The 23,992-nt window shown below is 38.1% G+C and overlaps 1 protein-coding gene across 2 annotated transcripts in view; it reads left to right on the top strand.

Moving 5' to 3' along the window:
- LOC113108372 (von Willebrand factor C domain-containing protein 2-like) overlaps positions 1 to 23,229 on the top strand; it is a 30,244-nt gene extending 7,015 nt beyond the window's left edge. Inside the window, exons 3-5 of one of the 2 annotated variants that reach the window (XM_026271448.1) lie at positions 161 to 268; positions 13,481 to 13,610; positions 22,511 to 23,229. In XM_026271448.1, the coding sequence (XP_026127233.1) occupies positions 161 to 268; positions 13,481 to 13,610; positions 22,511 to 22,662 (390 nt within the window). In that variant the 3' untranslated portion in view covers positions 22,663 to 23,229. The remainder of the gene's footprint in view (positions 1 to 160; positions 269 to 13,480; positions 13,611 to 22,510) is intronic. The other variant, XM_026271450.1, reaches the window with a different exon arrangement.
- Positions 23,230 to 23,992: the final 763 nt, after the last annotated feature.

The raw sequence follows: 23,992 nt of genomic DNA, 5'->3' as shown, positions 1-23,992 counted from the left end.
ACCCAAGAACAATATATATAACACTAGGAGTGTAACAACACATCACATGATTAAGTGGTAAATATTTAGGGGGCAGTGGGATTGGGGTTCTGGGGGGTAGTGGTTCCTTTTCTGCTGTTGTGTTATATTCCCTAAGAGCTCTGAAACTTACCCTCAGTAGGTGTTTCACCTACAGGGTTCCCCAGCAGCTGTGGAAGGGAGCCACTCCACCGCCGCACCCCCACCCCCAGCCACTGCTCAGCTGCAAGCAAGAGGCCGGAGCTATAGGGTGAGTTCAGATCCCAGGCAGAAAGTCTAGAGCCGGGATGTGAGCTCTGAACGATCCCGTCTGTGTGCCTGGGATTACCAGAGAGAGGAATACCTGTGGGAGAGGGTGAGAAAATGAAGATGTGAGGAAATGGCTCATACATAATAAAATACTCAAAATAAAATTAGACATATCATTTTATAAGGTCTCGTATGTGGGCACCTTCATTGGATTTTTCTTGCTGAATCCTCAAGCATTCAGAGAAAACATTGTTTTTGTAAATGAATCAGATAACTCTCTCGCTACCTCAAGGTTTTGAATTGTCTTGTCACAAATATCGCTCAGTGTTTAAACAATAGAACAGTGCGCTGGCATCTCAGAACAGGCAGCAGTGCTTTTCTCATGCTGAATATTCAACGATGAAATGCCAATTTAAATTCCATCAAAAACAAGGCTGTCTATCACTGTCTAGAGACTGCCAATTTATTAAAACATATATGTAGCGTAATTGGTTTAATATGGAAGCTTGTTTCCACTAAAGGACAGAAAAATGAAAAAGGTAATTGTTACTTTTCATCTCACAATTTAGATATTCCTTTTTTTCCGCAATTCTGAGAAGAGATGTCTGATTGGTGAGACATAAACAGAAAAGTAAAAAAGGTCAGAAGTGTGACATAAAATGTCACAAATAAATTTTTATTTTTTATTCTGTGGCAAAAAAATAAATAAAAATAAAATAACTTTCTCAGAATTTCAGGAAACAAAGTACAAATTTAGAGTTCAGAATTGTGAGATAAAAAGTCTTAATGACCCTTTTTATTTAAAACAGGCTTCTATAGTTTATTGCTTAGAAACGTTTCAACTATAACACATATCTCTCTTTTTCTCTCTCACATGCACATACACACAAAATAATTTGCCGTCTCATCTGAATATGCTACATTGAGCAGTAATTAGTGACTTTACTCGCAAACTCTGACACCTGTGAGAGGAAATGGCTATAAAAAGCACCTGAAATTAATTGCTTAAATTGATTTTCTGATCCAACTGCCTGAGGAACGGCATGGTTTTAATTTAAAACACTGATTAAAAGCTAACAAGTAGGCCGGCCGAAACTGGAACTATGAAATGGTTTCAGAAAAGTTTAATCTCATATTTCAATTGCTTTGAGCTGAAATCAGTGGTCACTTCAGTATCTTCATTTTCCCTCCATCCTCTCTGTCTTGTATTCCTCGATCCTGGTGTTGTTTTAACATAGTCACATAAGAATTCAACCTTTGCAACTCACCGTGATCTTTAACATTTTCTGAAGGCATTTCGCATGAACCTTTTAGTCACCCTCATGTCTGGAACTACATTTCCCAGAATGCTGTCAGAACGATGCAGCTCAGCATCTGTGCTTAAACTCATGAGGATCTGATGACTCAAGCTCAGTGCACATGAGCCATCAGTGGCACCATTAGTGAATATAACCGGTTTGAACATCTTTTTACCACTGTGGAACCAGCATGCCCACACAATTCTGTGGTGAAGCCCCATTGAGGAAATTCTGTCATTATTTACTCACCCTCGTGGCGTTCCAAACCCACAGTTTGGAATGTTTCCCAGATGTCATTTTGTCTTCTGGAATTTCCGTTTAACCAAATAGTGTTTGACTCAAAATACCATAACATAATGATGAAAGTGACTATAGAATATAATTTGATTTGTGTTATCAATTAATAATTACTTCTACTTGATTGGGCATAAGTCATATGAAGACTTTATCGACAATTGTTTTGTTCATTTTTAAACTTGACTTTTATGGTCACTGTAAATGTTATGCAGAAACAAGCTGCATAAATATTACAACTTTTCATATTTTGGTTCACGAAATATACTGTATATAAGAATAGGTATAGTAAAAAACAAAGGTGAGATAATAATGATGCTTTCTTAATTTGGGGTGAACTAATCTTTTCATTTCTACAGATCATGTCACTCATACTAACAATGCACATCATTCTTCTTCAACTTTGTAACCATTCATATAAGTCACATACACTACCATTCAAAAGTTTGGGGCCAGTAAGTTTTTTTTATAATAATAATAATAAATATAATATATTTTTTATTATTATTATTATTATATTTAAATTAACAAGGATGATATAAACTGATCAAAAGTTACAGTAAAAGCATTTATAATTCAAATAAATTCAAAATATTCATATTTCAAATAAATGCTGTTCTTTTGAACACTCTATTAATCAGAGAATCATGTGGAAAACGCATCTACAGAAATATTAAGCAGCACAATGTTTCCAACTGTTTCTTGAGGAACAAATCAGCGTTTTAGAATGATTTCTGAAGGATCATGTGATGCTAATAGTTACTGAAAAGCTCTTGAATCTTGGTTGATTTTGAAACAATGCAGGCCCAGGCTAAAGAAGTCATTGTCCACTGGAGTAGAAAAGAGTATGCTTCCTCATTCTGTGCAGCGTGACGAGATAAAACCATCAGTGTTAAACGGACTCTTACAGCATAGATGAATCTAAATGTAACTGGTCAGGTGTAAAATTAGCTAACTCATCCTAATACTAGAGGCATTTCCTCAGAAATGAAATCATTATAATCACATGAGCCATGAAGTAATCAATGTAATCGGACAACAGACCGAAAATGTCACAGACGACCTTTTACACGTGTAACCCTGTGCCGTTACAGATTATTGTGCCCATACAGTCATCTGCCTTTCAATAAATGTTCAGACTGAGATCACTACCTGCAGAATGCCAAATACATTATTCAACACTCTCTCTACACCAGCAGAGACTGCTTTAAGATTACATGGGAAGTACGACTTCTCGTATATCTTTTTCATATAAGTTAACTTTCTCCTACTGCTTATACTGTTTTTAGAACAGAGTATACACACACACACACAGAAAGAGAGAGAGAGAGAGTTTATATTAGATAGATGCATGTAGCACTGTTGTCACTGTTATCACCATGTGCAGGATATGCTTACTTTGGTTTGCTTGTTAATAAGAGCCAAGAGACAAAGTAAATGAAACCACTATTGGTCACACATCAAAACGAATGGCCAGTTGCCTTGGAAGCAGTGCAAGCATGCTCTCTGAAGTTGTCACGAGTACGAACCCCGTGAGTCCCTCCAGAGGCCAGCAGAGGGCACCATCGCCCGAATACTGACACCTACAGGCATCCAAACACTCACTTACACTGATACGCACTACATTACCCAACAGCCCCGTACCTTGGACTGATCACCGGCCAGGTGTTCCATATCAGAGACTGCCATATAAGCCAGACCTTGGCGTCACCTCATTGCGAAGTCTTGTTTCTGCCACGGCTAACATTTCTGAGCGTTATACCCTGTCTTGCTATCCCAGTTGCCAACCCTTGATGATTATCGATCCTAGAACCTTTGCTGCCTACCTTTGAACCCAGATTGTTATACGGACTGTGATACTTGCTGGTTACCCCGACCCACTGCTTGGTATTGACTACGATTCTGATATCTCTACTATACTGTGTTTGCTGATCCTGACCCTTCGCCTGTACGACTACGAGTGTTCTAATAAAAGCTTGCAAATGGATCCCATGTCGAGTCAGTCATCATTACAGAAGACTTCGCCAGGACAAGATCCAGCAGCCCATGAACATCTCTGCACCAACCTGGCAGCTCAGGCAAGTCAGATCGCTGCTAATCAGCAACAGTTAAATCATCTTACCGCCGTCACGGAGGAATTGGTGAAGGCTATTCAGAATCTCCATAGTCCTGTTGTCACGACACCCGCGCCACAAGCGGCCGCCATTGCACATGCGGTTCCCACGCCCTCTCAGATTAACCCACGACTGGCTTTTCCTGAGAGATTCGACGGTGACCCTAACAAATGTAAAGGCTTCTTACTACAATGTTCGCTGTTTGTGGAACAACAACCCATGCTCTATTCCACTAACAACAGTAAGGTTGCCTTTGTTTGCTCGTTGTTAACCGGAAGGGCTCTTGACTGGATTACCGCTGTATGGCGCACGGATGGATCATCCTTCTCCTCCTTCAATGATTTCCTCACACGCTTCCGTGAGGTTTTCGATCATCCCAAGGAGGGAAAGAGTGCTGGCGAACGCTTGCTAGAGCTCTCTCAGGGGAGATCTTCAGCTGCTGAGTATGCTATGAACTTCCGCACATTGGCAGCACAAACGACCTGGGTGAGTGACACCTTAAAAGTTCTGTTTCGAAAGGGTTTAAGTCATGAATTACAAACTGAACTAGCATGTCGAGATGAGGGGAGAAGTTTGAACGATTTCATCGAGTTGACGATAGCAATTGACAATCTGCAGCTTTCACGTAAACCTCGCTCTCATGTCAGTACTGTCATTAAAGCAGCTCAGTCTGTCGAGGACTCTGAACCCATGCAAGTTAATACCTATCATCTCTCATCTGAGGAGAAGAATCGCCGCTTGGCAAATCGTCTATGTCTGTATTGCGGATCCCCTGGTCATCAACGAGTCAACTGTCCTTCACGTCCTTCATCTGTCTCATCCAAATTGGTGAGTGAATCCTTACACTCTCTCCATCCAGTAAACAGTGTGTTTGTACCCCTGAAGCTGACCATTAACAACGTTCAAGTGACCACATTCGCTTTACTGGACTCTGGAGCGGCTGGGAATTTCATGTCAGCTGAGTTTGCAAGAACAAACAACGTATCATTAATACCCTGTGCTAACTCTCTGTCTGTAGCTACCATAGATGGTCGTCCACTGGGAACTGGTATCATCACTCACCTTACACAAAGTCTATTCGTCACAGCCGGTTTACTGCACCAGGAGGTCATTCAGTTCTACGTTCTGCCCACGTCTAATACACCCATAATTCTGGGACTACCATGGCTGAGACTGCACGATCCGCTAGTATCATGGAGGGAAGGTCAGATATTAAAGTGGAGTACTAAATGTCAAACAAAATGCCTGTCTACCGTTTCTCCTCTTCCAGTGCGCTCGTTGGCGATTAACAAGGAGTCATTCGAGGTTCCCAACCTACCAGCGGAATATCACGACCTCAAGGCAGCTTTCAGCAAAACCCAAGCAAACACCTTACCACCTCATCGACCCCATGACTGTGCTGTTGATCTTCTACCAGGTCACAATCCACCCAAGGGTCGTGTGTTCCCACTGTCACTCCCAGAGACCGAAGCCATGACTAAATACATAAAGGAGGAGTTGGAGAAAGGCTTCATACGTCCTTCCACTTCCCCTGCATCCGCTGGTTTCTTCTTCGTCAAAAAGAAGGACGGCAGTTTAAGACCCTGCATTGATTACCGTGGTCTCAACGAGATCACGGTGAAGTACCGTTATCCCCTTCCTCTGGTTCCAGCTGCATTAGAACAACTTCGCACAGCTCAATACTACACCAAGCTTGACTTACGCTGTGCCTACAACCTGATTCGCATCAGAGAGGGTGACGAGTGGAAGACGGCCTTTTCTACAACCAACGGTCACTATGAATACCGGGTTATGCCGTTTGGACTGGTCAATAGTCCGTCCATCTTCCAGGCGTTCATTAATGATGTCTTCAGGGACATGCTGAACAAGTTTGTTGTGGTCTACATTGACGATATTCTCATCTACTCCAACACCCTACAGGATCATATTCAACACGTCAGAACTGTGCTACAGCGCCTCATCGAACATCAACTGTACGCCAAAGCCGAGAAATGTGAGTTTCACACCACATCCACTACCTTCCTGGGTTATGTCATCAGTCCGGGGGGAGTTGCTATGGACGACAGTAAGGTCTCTGCTGTACTCAGGTGGCCAGAGCCTCAGACTCTCAAGGAGCTACAACGGTTCCTGGGATTCGCCAACTTCTACAGACGCTTTATCAGAAATTTCAGTACAGTCGTCAGTCCTCTCACTTCCATGATCAAAAGAGGTATCCATCGTCTCACCTGGGCCGAAGCCTCCCGTCAAGCCTTTAAGGAATTAAAGGAACGCTTTGTCACCGCTCCTATCCTGCATCACCCTGACCCCTCTCTTCCCTTCTTAGTCGAAGTTGACGCTTCCAATACTGGCATTGGGGCCGTTCTCTCACAACGACCAGGCCCTCAGGAGAGACTTCATCCCTGTGCTTTCTACTCACGCAAGCTCAACCCAGCGGAGAGGAATTATGATGTGGGTGATAGAGAACTGTTAGCCATGAAGGCAGCGTTTGAAGAGTGGAGACATTGGCTCGAAGGGGCTATTCATCCTTTCACCGTCTTTACTGATCATAAAAATCTGGAATACCTACGCTCCGCCAAGAGACTCAACCCACGCCAAGCCAGATGGTCCTTGTTCTTCTCCCGGTTCCAGTTCAATGTCACTTATCGCCCAGGTTCCAAGAATACTAAAGCCGATGCTTTGTCACGTATCCATGATGACGACCCTTCCATCTCAGTCCCCGAACGCATATTGCCCTTCCATGTGGTGGTTGCTCCCATCCAGTGGGATATCATGACTCTTATTGAACAACACAATTCACAAGAAGCACCACCAGCCGCCTGTCCACCGGATAAAACCTACGTACCTGCCCCTCACCGTGATCAGGTCCTGAGTCATATTCACTGTCTTCCTGCCTCCGGTCACCCCGGCATCACAGCCACACTCCATCTCCTCAAGAACCGCTTCTGGTGGGAGACCATTAACCCCGACACCATTAAATTCATTCAGAACTGTCAGACGTGTAACATGCACAAAACCCCTCGTCAACTGCCAGCTGGACTCCTTCAACCTCTTCCTATCCCTCAACGACCCTGGTCACACCTTGCCATAGACTTCATCACAGACTTACCCCTATCCCAGGGTAACACGGTCATACTCACGATCATCGATCGATTCTCCAAGGCTTGTCGCCTCATACCTCTACCCAAACTCCCTACTGCTCTTCAGACCGCCGAACTCCTGTGTAATTGGGTGTTCAGGTTTTACGGCATACCTGACGACATCGTTTCGGATAGAGGTCCTCAGTTCACCTCTCGTTTATGGAAGGATTTCTTTCAAGCCCTAGGGGTCAACGTAGGTCTCACGTCTGGCTATCACCCCGAAGCCAATGGTCAAGTGGAACGCCTCAACCAGGAGCTCACTCGGTTCCTTCGCTCCTACTGCAGCTCCCATCAAGAGGACTGGTCTCGTTTTCTCCTATGGGCCGAATATGCTCAGAATTCCCTGATCAAGCCTTCCACTGGAATCACCCCCTTCAAATGCGTTCTAGGGTACCAACCACCCATGTTCCCCTGGTCAGGTGAACCCACCAATGTTCCCGCTGTTACTGATTGGCTTCAACGAAGCGAGGACACATGGAATCAGGCCCATGTACATCTTCAACAAGCTGTACGGCGCCTGAAGGAACAGGCCGACCGTCGTCGACGCCCTGGACACACCTACCAACCGGGTCAATGGGTCTGGCTGTCCACCAGAGACCTTCGGATGAGATTGCCATGCCGAAAGCTAAGTCCTAGGTACGTGGGTCCATTCAAAATCACACAACAAATCACTCCTGTGTCATTCCGCCTTGCTTTGCCTGACACATATCGTATTTCTCCCACTTTCCACATGTCACTGCTCAAGCCCGCTGCTGCCCCTGAGGAGGAGGGTGAGGGGAGGTCCCGTGAGCAGAGTCCCCAACCGGTTCAGGTGGAGAGCGAGGAGACCTATCAGGTGCGAGAGCTGCTTGATTCAAGACGTCGGGGACGAGTTCTCCAATACTTGGTTGACTGGGAGGGGTACGGTCCAGAGGAACATTCCTGGGTCAATGCCGAGGACATTCTTGACCCCAACTTAACCACGGATTTCCATAGAGAACATCCAGAGAAACCGGCCCCTCGACCTCGAGGAAGACCCCGACGTCGCCCTCCACCTCACGCCAGGAGGCGTTCGCAGGGAGGGGGCTCTGTCACGAGTACGAACCCCGTGAGTCCCTCCAGAGGCCAGCAGAGGGCACCATCGCCCGAATACTGACACCTACAGGCATCCAAACACTCACTTACACTGATACGCACTACATTACCCAACAGCCCCGTACCTTGGACTGATCACCGGCCAGGTGTTCCATATCAGAGACTGCCATATAAGCCAGACCTTGGCGTCACCTCATTGCGAAGTCTTGTTTCTGCCACGGCTAACATTTCTGAGCGTTATACCCTGTCTTGCTATCCCAGTTGCCAACCCTTGATGATTATCGATCCTAGAACCTTTGCTGCCTACCTTTGAACCCAGATTGTTATACGGACTGTGATACTTGCTGGTTACCCCGACCCACTGCTTGGTATTGACTACGATTCTGATATCTCTACTATACTGTGTTTGCTGATCCTGACCCTTCGCCTGTACGACTACGAGTGTTCTAATAAAAGCTTGCAAATGGATCCCATGTCGAGTCAGTCATCATTACAGAAGTGAAGTGAACTGAAACATTTAGAATAATTAGTGCTAAGAACCATGAGTCAGTAATCTACTTGAGAATAAATGGAGCCATTCTATGAACAGAAAATAATAATAATAACAATATTAGAAAAACATTTCAAATGTTTTTGAGTGAAAAAGCATTAATTGTGGATAATTTCATCAACAGTCACCTTTAGAAACTAGGGTGCATAAGCTCAGGTCAACAAGGCTTATGATTAATCATTTACAAAAATAAATACCAAACAGTTGATAAAAAATATTGAATACAGTATTTTGTAGTAAAAAAACAAAAGGAAAAATGTATATGCTATTTTTGTAGAATACTGGGAATTGACTTGGAATACCACAAGTATACCAAAGTGTGAAAAAATCCCACAATATTATCAGAACATTTTTGAGACGTAGTTATACCTTGTGTTAAACAAATCAGTAAGTTTTAGTCCAATGCGATTATAAATACTGCATCATGCAAAAATGCATATACACAAATGTAAGAATTATTCATTTAGAATCTATATATTTAAGCTTGACTTTTTTTAGTTCAGTGCATTGGAAATCCTTCTGGAAAAAACAGCTTACACCAGTCTGATTCTGGTCTATTTAGCTGGTTATTGAGAGATTTTAGGCATATGTCAGCTTATAATTTTAATAAACCTACATCTATTGCAGGTAAACCAGCTGAAGGCCAGCTTGGCCTAGTTTTGAGACCTGCTAGCCCAGGCCCAGCCAAAACAGCTAAGACCAGCAAGCATCCTTATTCTGGTTAAGCTGTATTTTTAAGCAGGGAAATTGTACTCCTTTCATGAAATGACTGGCTTTTCCTTTCAGTTGATTTGCTTACATTTTGTTGGAGCCATGCTGCTGAATTATATATAATACTGTAAGCAGATAATTCTGCGTAGAGTAAAGCTTCTACAATAAGAGTGATCCAGGCCTAGCTACACAAAGAGTCTCTTCAGCAGAACATTTTTTGACCCTCTTGTCCTGTACTGAATGAATATATTTGATCATAATACCCATTTAAGACATTACTCAAGTGCCCTTATCAGAATAAAAGGTTAAAGTTCATAGTTCGTTTTTTAGAGAGAATGTTAATCTCAACATTCTCTACAGTATACACTATGAAAACCAGACGCTCGTACCCACTGCTGCCCATTGTATCCTTTTTTTTTCGCCTTGTGTTGGCTCTGCGAACAGGCTGGCATAATAACAAATGATTTGTATGGGCAAGTTCGCAAGCTCCTGTCCCACTGGACTGGATGCTGTTATCAATGGAGAGCAGAGGATTATTAGTGTCCGTGCCACTTACACAGTGTGCAGAGACTAAAGGGCATGACCGCTGCCAGGACAGAGGTCCTGATCTCTGTCTGTCCTCCAGACCTTCAGCTGGGATCCACGCTGGCATAGACATGAGTCAGTGTCACCTCTGTGAATACAGGAAATTCATGAATAAAACATTAGAGTGCTACCATAATGTATCACAGTTTATTCAAATACAAGGTTCAAGATTTTAAGCTTTTAATTATTAAATAAGTAATTATATTATAAATATAATATATATAATAGCATGTTCTTGAAATAAGTCTCTTATGCCAACCAATGCTGAACTGATTCAATAAAAAATACACTAAAAACAGTGATATTTTGAATTATTAAATAACACTTTTCTACAGTAATATATTGTAAAATGCAATTTATTTCTGCAATGAGAAAGCTGATATTTAATTATACAGCCATTTCTCCAGTCTTCAGAGTCACATGATATTTCAGAAATCATATTAAGTTGATTTGGTGAAAAAACATTTCTTAATCTTTTGAAAACCATTGTGCTGCTTAATATTTTTGCAGAAACAGTGTTTTTTTTGATGAGTAATAAAAATAAAAATAAAAAACATAAAAAGCAGAAGATGTGTATAATATTTGTAATTAGAATTTGGATCTGGAATAAATAAATGCTTATTATTTCACATACATTCAAATATACAAAGCAAAACATACAGGTCTGTTCATGTTTAGTTAAGATACTAGTTTGATTGTTGCCACAAATAAAACAATTTGAAAAAAAAAAATGTTACTATGGCACTAACCGCTTGCAAATCCAGTGATTAGATCCTGCTCACAAGTGCTTGCTGAATCATGCTCACAAGTGCGTGATGAATCATCCCGGTACTCTGTAAACACGACTTGGTTTCCAGGCAGACTGATGAAATAAACATGTTCCTCCCAACTCCCAGAGCTTGTGTAAAGTCAGCCAATCATATAAGATCTTAAAGTCAGATTTAAAAAGTGCTTTTCAGTTCTGTGTGCAATATGTATCAGATAATCAGACTGTGGCCTAGGCATACATACATAGAGTCCTACTGTCTATATCAGAAAATGTTTATCATTAACTACAGAAATGTAAAATTTGTTATTATGTTTTATGTAATGCAAAAACATATATATGCTCTTTGCATAAATTTTCAACCCCCATGCCGCATAATTTCTAAATTTACATAGATAGGAAACAATTTTCATAATGATGACAAAGCTGCCTCACAATTGGCCTCTACCTGTGAATCATTAAAATAACTTCCACACTCTCTGGAGAGGAACCCTACAGTTAAGGAACCATTATTCTAAAGGACTGCTGTGAAAATAAAGACTAGAGAATATTTCAAAAATACTACTGTGGAAGTTGAAATAAGTGCATACATTAGAATAAAAGTGTGCAATATAATATCCGAGAGTTTGAATGTCCCAGTGGACATGGCTGGTTCAATTATCAGGATATGGAAGATACATCAAACCACCCAGACACTTCCTTGAAAAGGTTGTACCTTAAAACTCTCTGTGCGAACATAAACGAGACAAGTGAGAGAAGCCAAAAAGAGGATATCAATCACTTTGAAGAGGCTGCAGGGTTCAGGAGCTGAGGACAGAGAAAAAGTGCACTGATGGACATTGTGGCACAAATAGGGAACAAATGTCCATAAAAAAAAAAAAAAAAAAAGAAGTTTATGGAGTTTATGGATGTATAAAAAAAGACCCACAAATCAGAATCTACTTAGGATTTACCTTCAGGCCTTCCAAGATGACTTTGTTTCTTCATTAGAACAGAAATTAAGCACTAAATTACCTGCTCACCAATGGATCATCTGCATTGAACAGCTGATAAAAATGTTAATGTCTTATGAAGAGATGCATGTTTGTAAGAAACAAATATGTTAACTAATCCTTTAACAAATATAAATGCTAGCACGCATGATTTTGTGGTAAGACTTCAGCCAAAATTCAAACCTATTTGGGAAATGCAAATCTAACACTGCCCACCAGCAAACATTATCATACCAACTGTGAAGTATAGCATCGTTTGACTCGCCTCAGCAACCACAAAGAATAGACTAAAAACATACCTGAACTGTGTGGGAAGCTGGTACATACTTACTCCAATAGACTTAAAGCTGGCACTGCTGCAAAAGATGCTTCTGCAGAATATTAAAATCTGCGGAATAATAAAGTAATACATGTAGAGTTTTAGAAATGATCACAGAAAACCACATTTCAGTCTGGGATTTGCAGTTCTGCAAGAGAGAACTGGTTAAGGGTCTAAATATTTTTACAAGGCACAGTAGGCTATATGGGTTTAAAACTTAATATTTTATGGCCTTTTGGGGTCCATGTAATATTCAGCAGGTAGAATAGTGTCTTTTATTACAGACATTCAATGTAGGACTAATCACATATTAATCTGGGCCATCTCCACTGACAAGTATGCACTGAATAGGATGGTCTCAACTTACATCTGTTGTTGTTCACTGGTTAGATACTGTCTGATTTAATTATTTATGATTAGTAATTATAAGCTGATTTCACAAATGTAAAGTTCCGCAATACCAAAGATATCGTTACACATGCTGAGATCAAACTAATTATTGCTAACATAAATTATTTCTAATAAGAAAGAAGGGGCCATTTAATTCAATATGAAATTTTATGCAACCATTTTTTAATCTGGATGAACGAATCAATTTAAAATAATAGAACAATGGAGAAGGACTTTTAAAATGCAATAAATACTTTTATTCAGCACGCATGCATTCAATTGATCAAGAGTGACAGTAAAGAAATACAAACAGCTGTTTTCAACTCTGAGAGATCTTTTGATCGCTGAATCTAAAGAATTATTAAACACTGAAAACTGGACTAGTGGCTGCTTATAAAAAAAATCAGCTTTGCAGCAATAAGTAATATTTAAATTGCAATAATATTTCCCAATATTAGTTTTACAGTATTTTGACAAATAAATAACCTTAAGAGGGTAATTGAGGTGTCTTTACAATGCCGAGTTAAATCTACCCTTTGCCTGCTCAAAATATTGTGTAAAAACATAATGAACATAAGCCAGACTAAATTATGCCTGCTCTGACCCACATCAGTTTTTTAAAAAGTTGCAGCATTAAATAGTCTTTGCAAAGCACCTAATGCCACTTTCCAAGCACTTCTGTGCAACCTTTGCAGTGTAAATTTGGCATAAGAGTCTTCATTGAGCATAAGAGACTACTTTCAAAAGCATTAAAAATTCTTACCTATCCAAAACTTTTGAACTGTAGTGTACAAAGTAGCCAGTAAGCCAGAGAGGTGGATAAATAAGGGAGAAAGATTAGCACTTTCATATACTACTTTAATTTGTATTAGAATGCATTTATATATAAAAATTGCGTCAGTTTGATTTCATGTTGACTGTGTCTACTGTGATGTCTTACCTGCAACATTCTCTCACCGTATCGTATTTCTCTGTCTCCCCAGCCTTCACCCTGTGAATGGTGTCGCTGCGAGCCAAATAACGAGGTGCATTGTGTGGTCGCTGACTGTGCAGTACCAGAGTGCGTCAACCCAGTGTATGAGCCAGAACAGTGCTGCCCCATCTGTAAAAACGGTAAGAACTGCCTATTTCTTATTATAGGTTTATGGAGAAGACGAAAATACCTGCAAGGTGTACTTTAGAGAATTCCTTAGAGGACTCTCTATACAATCCCAAAGGAAGGCGAATTGTTACGCTGACTGGCATGTATCAGTGTTCAAGAAATAGCAGTGAGGTGGATGTGATAGTGTGGTATAAACAGACAGCTCCATGCACAGGTTGTTTAAAACCCACTCAAACTTTCTATTAGATTTCAGTGTCACCAGCTATCTAGCTCTGATTAGCAATCCCCTGCTCAATTACAGGGGAAATTTGGTTCAGATAAACAGTGTCCCATTGATTAAGACCATGCTAAGAAGGATTAATTGTCTAAAGGGGACTCCTCTATCTCCTGTGTCTTGATGCAATAGTCAGCAAGGCCCGATTCCAAAATTACAATTATTGGATTCCAATGGCTCGCTGGATGGCCAAGGGCATGAGATATCCCTGAGTCAGTCCAATACAGAGGCACAAACACAAAGTGTAAGCTCAGTGAATCAGTGGGATAAATAAAATGTTGATCGGCACAATGCTTATAGGCCAAACAACCTGGCATAAATTTAACCCTTATGTTGTGCTGAAAACCCTGTATTTACTCTGGTGTACCCAGTCAGAAAAGACCAGCCTTTTAAAAATTGCTTCTAAATCTCTTATTATGCTATTTTATCACCAAATCATGGATACATTTTTTTTTTCAGTAAGAACAGGTTTTGTATTTCTGTTTAAAACTGACTGTAGGACTCATTGTTCTGAGCTTATGCACCTCAGTTTTCAAGTGAAAAAAAAAAAAAAACATTATTTGTGAATAATTTTCTGCAGTATTTATTCCAAAAACTGACCATTATAGGCTGTGGGAACGCTACAAATGTAAAAGGGTGCAGAATACCAAAAAAGTTCAATGCGATAATATTAACTAGCAATTATTGGAAAAAGAAAAATCCATAAACAAAATTTGTGAGCTTGGGAACATGAAAATGTTAAAATAATTTTTCTATGCTGCTACTGTGAAATAGATACAAATAGATTTAATCAAGTGTTGGTTTTAAAAGAACAGTCACTTCTGCATAAGAAGGCTTTAAAGGTATACAAATATATGACAGTTTCAGCTAACCCTTTTTTTGACATAATAGATTTGAACAAGATAAAACTGAATCAGGTTCACAAATTGCAGCCGAGTTTCTGTCTTCAGTTTTAAAGAAATCTTGCCGCTCTTCGGAGCGCCTCAGGAGACATGTTTGAAAATAGATTTGTAAAGAAAAATCATATCTAATCTTCTAAGTGCAACTTTAAAATCTATGAAATTCCCTCCTTTATCCCTTCTGGCACACATTGACCTACATTCTCCAGGATCCACATTACAATCAGAAGTGTGGTGTAAGGTATAGTTGCTAAATAGAGACCGACTGTGACTTTCTGCTTTACTAGCGCAGAAAGACACCCAGAGATATGCACGCACAGATACACAAACCTCGCCTACAGCCTGGAAGAGAACTAATCCAGGCAGACAGGGCACGGTGACGAGCTTGTGGTGCTGGCATTTTAGGAAAGCTGCGGTGGAGCCCATTCCCTGGAGGAAATAACCAAGTCTGCTTCCAAGATCTTTAAAGGGATCATATCAGGAAGAATCACATTTTACTTGATACTTAGAGATATAAGTGTTCAATGGATTACATATATCGGAAAACATCCTTTCAGACCTTAAACCTTCTCCTCCAGTACGGCATTTACGGAACGTGTTTCTCATGCAAAGATGCCTTTTACATCAGGATCAGTCAACGTTTAGGAATTAAGATTTGGCTCTTTTTCAACTCACGAACTGGTATTTAAATTGAATTGGTTTAATCCTACAGGAAGTTGAGATGGAATAACAGGAAAAGGAATTTAGCAAATTGTAAATCAAAGAAATATAAACGTAATGCATTCTGGAAAAGAAGAATTTTTGCACTCTGGTCCAAGAGAATGTATTAAAAGTTAAACATTTCACTAATTATATTATTATAATATTATTATTCAGTAGCAACACATTAAACTGGCCAATAATGAGCATCAAATCAGCAAGGATTTACAATGATTTTTAAATCATTAAATTTTAAATAATGAAATTACAGTGACATTAAAATCGGAAAAATGTCTGCTTGAAAAACTCAGCTTTTAACATGAATAAATAACTTTTTTAAATTATTAACAAGAAAAACAGCTTTATTAAATTGTACAAATATTTCATAAATTTGCTATTTCTACTCTATTCTTGATCGAATACATGCAACCTTATTAAGCATAAAAGGCTTCTTTCTTATTAAATGTACCTGTTTGCTATCTCAGTATAATACAATGAAAAAGCATTTTCAATTCAGTTCTCGATGACATAACAGCCTTTTTGAATTTATGGGTTACAAAAATGTTCTTTGTCAGTTTTTGGTACTTTACTAATTGTTATAAGTGGGCCTCAGGGAGAAAAAAAATAAGTGAAATATTAAATAAAAATGAGAATTTTCTATTGCTGTTCATTTTAATCATGCCTTTGGTTTGAAATGACATCATAAACAGATTATATTATCTAGGAACTTGCCTGGCTTTATTCAGTTGCAACTGTAGGAAGAAAGGCAAAATAATTAGTTTGAGAGACTTTATCGCAGTTCAATCAATTCTAATAGCGTTGGTCAAGAGCTGTTCTGAACAGTCTGTCATGTAACCTCTCTCCGATTCTTTCACATGGACAAACTGAGACGGTAAATGTCAAGAGACATTTATCCCAGAATTGACGGAGCTGGCAGAGGATCAACAATGACACTGGGAATGCCAAGCCTCAGTCAATCAAAAGTCAGACATGACTGCATTGTCTTTTTATAGCATATACAATTCTCGACTTCCATAAACATATAGCTCACATCTGACTCTCGCATGTCATGTCAAAATAAAAGAAGCCTCTCTTAATGAACCTCACAGGAATGGAGTACTTTTTTGCTGAATTTGAACCTCAATTACTCAAAAATAGCCTCAAGAAAAAGTGATGTGCTGGCTGTCCTACTGATGCTAATTACCAAATTATGCCTCTAAACATTGGCACATGATGCAGCCTTTTAAAACCCATGTTAACAAGAACTTTGTCCAGCAGTACTAAGCTCAGTTTGTGCACTGCTGGAAAGACAGCTGGGCATGTTTCTATGTGGGTGAGCCAATCGTGGGCAATCATCTCTCGGTGGCTTCAGTGGTTACCATAGTAATTGCTTGCTTGTAGGTTGCAGGCTAATCTGAGGGCAATGACGTGGGCCTCCACTGCAACAGAGTAACTTCACCTATGGTGATGGCTATGATCTGAAACATGTTGTAAATATATAGTTTGATTGCACTGCATGCTTCAATGTGAAGGAGCTGCAGTTCAATGTTTTGGTTGTAGTCGCATATATTTTTCCATGCCCTGTTTGCAATGAATAAATCTCCATACAGAATCCATCTCAGGAAGTGCTCTGAGATTTGTTCACTTTAAGCCCATTGTTTGGTTCTCTTCTTACTTCCATTATAAAAGCAAAAGTGCTCCAGATTCACTTTGTGTTCACACCTTTGCCTCCATGAGTTAGTATAAAAAGACACAAGGGTTCAACCGGACTGCATTGCTATGTAAAAGAGAAAATATTTGACAATTGCAATTTAAGTGAACCAAAGACAGGAACTACCAAGGCCCACTGCAAATAGATCTAGATGGTCTTATTCACTCAGTTCACTTTTGGGACCTTCTGTGAAGACCCTTAAGAAACTTTGTTTAAAGACAGAAGTAATCACTTTCGTGGTTTTTGCCGTTCAACATTAGAGCTGCAGATTCAATGTGATTTTATGCCTTCTGTTCTTTTAGCCTTGATATCTGAGATGAAAGAAACACAAGATTTCAAATGTTAATCATATTATTCAAATCACATGATGTATTAAATCACTAAATCACAATGTGTGAAAATAATACAATATGATTTTATTTCTACTCAGACTTCAACAGAAAGAATGTAAAGTGATCCAGATCTTACAGTATATTATTGAAGATAAGCACTTCCTGGTTTCTACACTCAATAATGTTATAGGACCAGTCTTGTTATTGTTAAAATTAAACTAGTAAAGAAAAATAGAAGTAATTCAAAGTAAATGTACTAAATCTAAAACTGAAACAAAGATTTTTTTTAAATAATGACAAAAGAACAAAAAATATACATAATTATATATATATATATATATATATATATATATATATATATATATATATATATATATATGTATATATAATAGTACTTCTGCAATATTACTACTATGTAAGTAATAAAGTAATACATTACTTGCTTACTAATGGGTACTCTGCAGTGAATGGGTGCCGTCAGAATGAGAGTCCAAACCGAATGTATGATGAATAGTTCACCCACAAATCAAAATTTGCTTTACCTACAGGCCATTTAAGATATAGATGAGTTTTTTTCTTAATGAGAACAGAAATTTTAAACTTCAAACCATTGCTTCTGGCTAAAATATCGAGTCCTCTTTCCATAATATTGCGTTCTCATTCTAATTATTTAACTGACATTCATTAACTAATAAAAACACATCTTACAACCTTATCAATTACAATGTGTCATTATGTTGTAATCAAGAACCTGATCTTCTTAATAAACCAGTAGTCTTAAAACAGATGTCTGGGTCATTAAGGAATGGCATCGAGAACGATCTTATCCATTATCTGTTTGGTACCTGTCCACCTGGCCAAGGTGTCCTTGCACTTGTGACGCTTTTTTCTATAGGATGATGAATAACTGCTCTCGGCTAGGCTAGTAAGAAACAGTTGCTTTTGCACTTTTGCCAACAGCTCATAATTTTTACTGATGGAAATCAAATATTTGAGTGCATGTAAGACTCTGTCAGGTCTCTTAGGAGCATGCAGAATATTGTAGGCAGTAAAGCAATTTGTGCACTGCTAACCCTGCCGCCCTATTGCAAGTCTATTAACATGTCTGTGATGTGGTTAAAAGGCAATCTAGTTGTTTTCCCCCACAGTAAAAGGGAGGTCATGAAGCTTGAACTCTTTTTGAAATGTGCAGCACCACTGACTTTTACTGACATAGAGTGAGGACTATATTTCAGGAAATACTGCCACATCAAACCAGAAGTACTTTTCAAGGACTTGCTTGTCCTCAAGAATGGCCTTTCACATACTCTATGCTGAAATGTTACTTCTGTAAATGTTGATTTTTAATGGGCCAGGTATGGTGGATACACTTCTTCAGAGCTGATGGTTAACTTATTCAGATCTTGTTCTCAAATAATCATAGTGCAACTACATTTGCAAAAAGGAAGAAAAAAATTCTGTCTAGCGTATATATGTAGACCAAATTTCTGTTTACAAAGAAATGCTTAACTGTGGCACTTTGAGATCCTCCAGGCTCCACAGAAAAGATTTTTTGAAGTAGTGCTTCTTTCAAATCAAGCTTAAAATGTCCATACAGTGTGAGGGGCTTAAACAACCCATTTCCAAAGGATTCAATATGAAATATGGTCTCTTGCAGATCATTATTGATGACCAAGATCACAGTCATTATAGTAATCTTTTCTAATAAGACCTGATTGATCAGTGGCTGGTGTCCATATTTTATATTATTTAACAAAGGCATCACACAATCTATGATAGTAAATGTATAGCTAAGCATAAAGAACTTAAATGAATAAGACAACCATAGAAGATCTAATACGACAAACAGGACCTTGCCTTGCCGCAACCAATTTGCTAATGAACGGTTGCTAATGTTCCCAAACATAATTTCTTAATTTTATTTGAATGTTCAAAACATCAATTATTTCTTTCTTTGAATCATTCCATGAGGACATTCTGAGGATATTATGATTCAAATAACTTTAAACAAAGGTTAACATTACTGAAAGAACATTTGTTCATAACTTTGGAAAACCTTGCTAGAGCATTTTGAGAATGTTCCCTGTTAGCCAGGTTACTAGCTTCCTGCAAAGCACTGTATATGTTAATAAAAAAACTTGCAATGCTAATGAAATATGTAATCTGGTACAATCTGAATCAGCTCTTATTAAGTTTGATAAGTGTCAAATAAGATTACTGATGTGGGCAATTAAAAACATTATATAATATTTAACAGATCATCAGAACCAAAACACTGCCCAGAGTCAGCCCTTATGAATTAATAATTCACCATAATTTGCAACTTGGAGATCAGCAAAGCAAGTGAATAAACACAGTACCTTGTATCTTGTTAAACAAAATCTAGCTTAAATCTCCAATCTGATCCCACCTACAAAAAATCTTGATGTAAAAATAAATAAATAAATGAAAGTCTGAACTGTGATAATCATACGCCTACGTTTTTCACTGCAGGTATTCTGTTAAACCCCTTTTATTAGAGTAAATCCACAATAATCTTATTTATCACACTAGTACAATTATCTCTAAAGAACTCTGTATGCCCACAAGGTGTTGGGTTCAAGATTTATGCTGATATGTAATTTGTTCATAAGATATGTATCTACTGTGTGAAAACATCTCATCCCAAAACTGAGACTAATAAGTACAACCATTGTAGCCTGAACGTACAGGCACAAGTTAATATTAATATTTAATGGAACTTAAACTGGACAATGCTAGACTAAACTACATTGATTGATGATGCTCGACACATACTTTGACTCTCGTTATAGATTTTATTTTATAGTAATCATTGATTGCAGCTTCTGTCCTCCTTGAGGTCACCAGAGGTCAAGTGCTATAACACAGACTGTAGGCTATAAAGACAAAGAAATGTACCACTCACAGAAATATAAATATTAGAAATTTCATTGTGCAGTTTAGTAGAAACAGAAGTCAAGCCTTTAAGAAATGCAAGGATGTGTTTTATTAATGTATAACTTACGTTTGGTTAACATTTTATTTTAATGTCCATGTTACATACTTATTTTAGTAATAACAAATTATACATGATAATATGCAACCTAAACCAAACTCTAATCCAATAGTAAGTAGGGTTAACTGGGACATAATATGTTATTACTCCATTATTAAATGTAACAAGGGCATGTTAAATAAAATGCAACCCTGTTCTTTTATAGATATAAAATTTTATTCTGTAAAATAAAATACAAATTTGATGGCTTCATGTCAATTCCTTGCAAGGTATGTACATCAAAAAATCATCAGAAACATTCAGACAATGGTGGCTGTGCTCAGCTTTTAATTTTATGGTTAAAAACTGAAAGCATTACTGCGTAAACTCATCACAGGAATTAATTCTACATATAGAGTCAGCCTATTCCACTTTTCATTTGCTATCGTTAAGAAATGATCATTGCTAATCTACATGGGTAAATATGGACATAAACGCACAGATATTTGCAAAGCAATTATACCAACCGCTTCGGGTTTAATCCACAGCAGGCCACTAATATCTGCTCATCGGGGGAAGGAAGTTAGGAATTGCATAAAAATTTAAGTGTTCGTGTAAATGATGATCATACTTGACCCTTGGAATTGAACAACACTCTGTTCAGTCTGATTCTGACAGGTCAGTCACAGCATTATGTGGTCAAATATTGTTTAATGACTGCTAAACTGTATATTTGACCATCTCACCAAACCAGACCAAACAAAATCAGCTAAAGATGCAGTTTTGCTAGATAGAGCACTTGATAGGGCACATTCCAAGGGTCATTAAGTCCATGGAACAGAATCATAATGGATAAAGATGCATATTTAAAATTTAATTGCATTTACACAATTTTAGCACCCTGTCTTAAAAAAATAAAATTAAAAATTATATATAGACACACACACACACAATATTTATTTCCAGATTCTTTGATGAAACAAAAGGTCAAAGAAAAAGCATTTTGATCAATTTAATGCAGTCTTGCTAAATGTATCCTTTTCTTTAAAGAAAGAAAAAAAAATCTTACTAGACCTCACATTTCTGAATGGTTTCTGACTACAACTTGGCCTTAACATGCTTTGAATGAAAGAGTTGACCTTAAACCCTTAACTGTCACTCATTTCTGAACATAGATGTGAAAGTGCACTATCCAAACTTGAATTTTTATAATTCATGACCCAACACATTTTGTAACCATTTAAAGTACCATTTCCATGGAAGTGCAATGTTTGATTTTAAAATGGCTTTCAAAGGATGAATTTTGACATTTTAAGTTTTCAATTGATATGTAATTTCTTATGATTTCTAAAGCGTGATAGGGAAAAAGGCAACTAAGAAGACTCCCCGTGAAAAAGGTTAGAACTCCTGTTATGATGTAGATATTTTTTTTAGGTGCACTCTTGCTATAACTCACAGAGTATAACTTTTCCTACATCATTTTTTAACAAAAAAATGGTAAAATTACTATTTAGAAGTCTTAGACCTTTCCAACAATATATAGTTTGTCATGATTAAATTAACTATATATGAGTGGTTGATTGATTGATAAAAGTGATTCATTGGTTTATACCATGTAATACGTTTTTATGCACAGCTCATGGTCTACAGTGCTTGAAGACCACAATAGAAGAGAATGAATGGAGCGTGCTCAGATCACATATAGAGCCAGCGTGACTGTTCAGCAGCCCCTGCAGCCTGTGGCGCATTAGAATGCAAAGCATCCCAGTGAGAGGATGGGTGTGTGATGGGGAGAATTAGAGAGGAAGGAAAAGAGAGGAGCAAAAGAGCTTTAGTGTTACAAAAACAAGTCCACCGGTGCATGGCTGTGAAAAACATCCATGTCTGTTCTGCCTTCACAACTCCCGTGAGTCACTCCGGCATTCCCCCCCAAAAGAGGCTCCTGCGAGCTCTCGCTCATTCCTGCTTCCTTAAAATCTCCTTCTTTTCCCCATGTGACAGGTCCAAATTGCTTCGCTGGCACGACGATCATCCCAGCTGGCATTGAAGTGAAGGTGGACGACTGCACCATCTGTCGATGCCACAGCGGAGACTGGTGGAAGCCTGCGCAGTGCTTGCGCCGGGAGTGTCTCAACGGTCAGCCGTCATCATAGAAGCCCTCTGGAGCTGAAGGGAGGGACACTATGCGATGTGCAACACGGTTGGCGGCGGAGGGACGGCCCACCTTGTGACAACGAGGGACTGATTGGCAGGAGAACAATTCCTCTGGCAAACTGAGATGGCTGGACATGCTGAGATACATGGGGACATACTGTACACGCAGATATACACACACACACACACGCACACACATAAAAGTCCTTGGCAGAATCATAATAAGTGTCTTTCACTGAGGACACATTTTTCTCTTGTGATTAGTTCATACTAGGGTGAACCTCATGAAAACTTTTCACTCCAAAATCAAGAGAATGAAATTAAAAATGATCCTTTTGCATAAATTCATTAGAATCTTTATCACATTTATTTTTTTTATATAAAAATTTGTCAAAATTAGCATTTTAAATTTGCCTGAAAATTGTTTTATTTATTTTTGTAACTCCACATTATTCACAGGCTTCTTATCTTATTAGATTCCTATCTTATTAGATTCTAGACTAATGAAGTGCAATATTTTTGCAGTATTAAATTTACATAGGAATATTAAATTAGCAAATTATTAAAATATCAAATAATACAAATCATTAAAATAAACAAATGATATACTGAAAAAACAATAATTAAAAAAAAATCATCCAAAAGTACAACAAATACTACCATAATATATAAATACTTTCCAACAAAAATATTTTACAATTTAATTTTGCTTTTTTACTGCAAAATTAGAAATGATACTTTGCATAAAATAAAGTCTGTTTTCAGAATCACTGTACATTTTTTGCAATTCGCATTTAACATTTCTTTCAAAATAGTTTTTTTCTCATTATATTCTTACAAATTAAATACTATATTTTTATTGTATTAAATTAATATAAAATTATACTATTATTAAAATATTAAATTAATATGTTCAACTATTAAAATAAACAAATTATATATTTGTAAAAAAAAAATCATTATAACGTACAACAAATCCTATCAGAATAGACAAATACATTTTTAACTTTACATTAATGAGAGTTACATTAATCTTAAATTAATGATAATGAAGTATTTAGCATTTTTTTTAATGATAATTTAAGAGTGAATATGCTTAAGTGTCAAAATATCTTCAGTTTCATTGGGCAAAATACAATTCCTTATTTTCCATTTGATTTTGACATCTAGATGTTCTTGAAAGGTTTCATGAGATTCGCCACTAGTTTTATAAGTTGCTAATGCTGCTTAAACACAGTGTTTGTATATTTCACATGATTATGAGTGCTCAATGAGAACATTTAAAATACCACCTCAATCCTCTGAAGATAAAGTTGATCATTTTTGTCT

The sequence above is a fragment of the Carassius auratus genome, chromosome 9 (assembly GCF_003368295.1).
Source record: "Carassius auratus strain Wakin chromosome 9, ASM336829v1, whole genome shotgun sequence".
Classification (NCBI taxonomy): domain Eukaryota; kingdom Metazoa; phylum Chordata; class Actinopteri; order Cypriniformes; family Cyprinidae; genus Carassius; species Carassius auratus.
The sequence above is the reverse complement of the archived record's forward strand: the minus strand, read 5'-3'. Positions and strand labels throughout refer to the sequence as shown.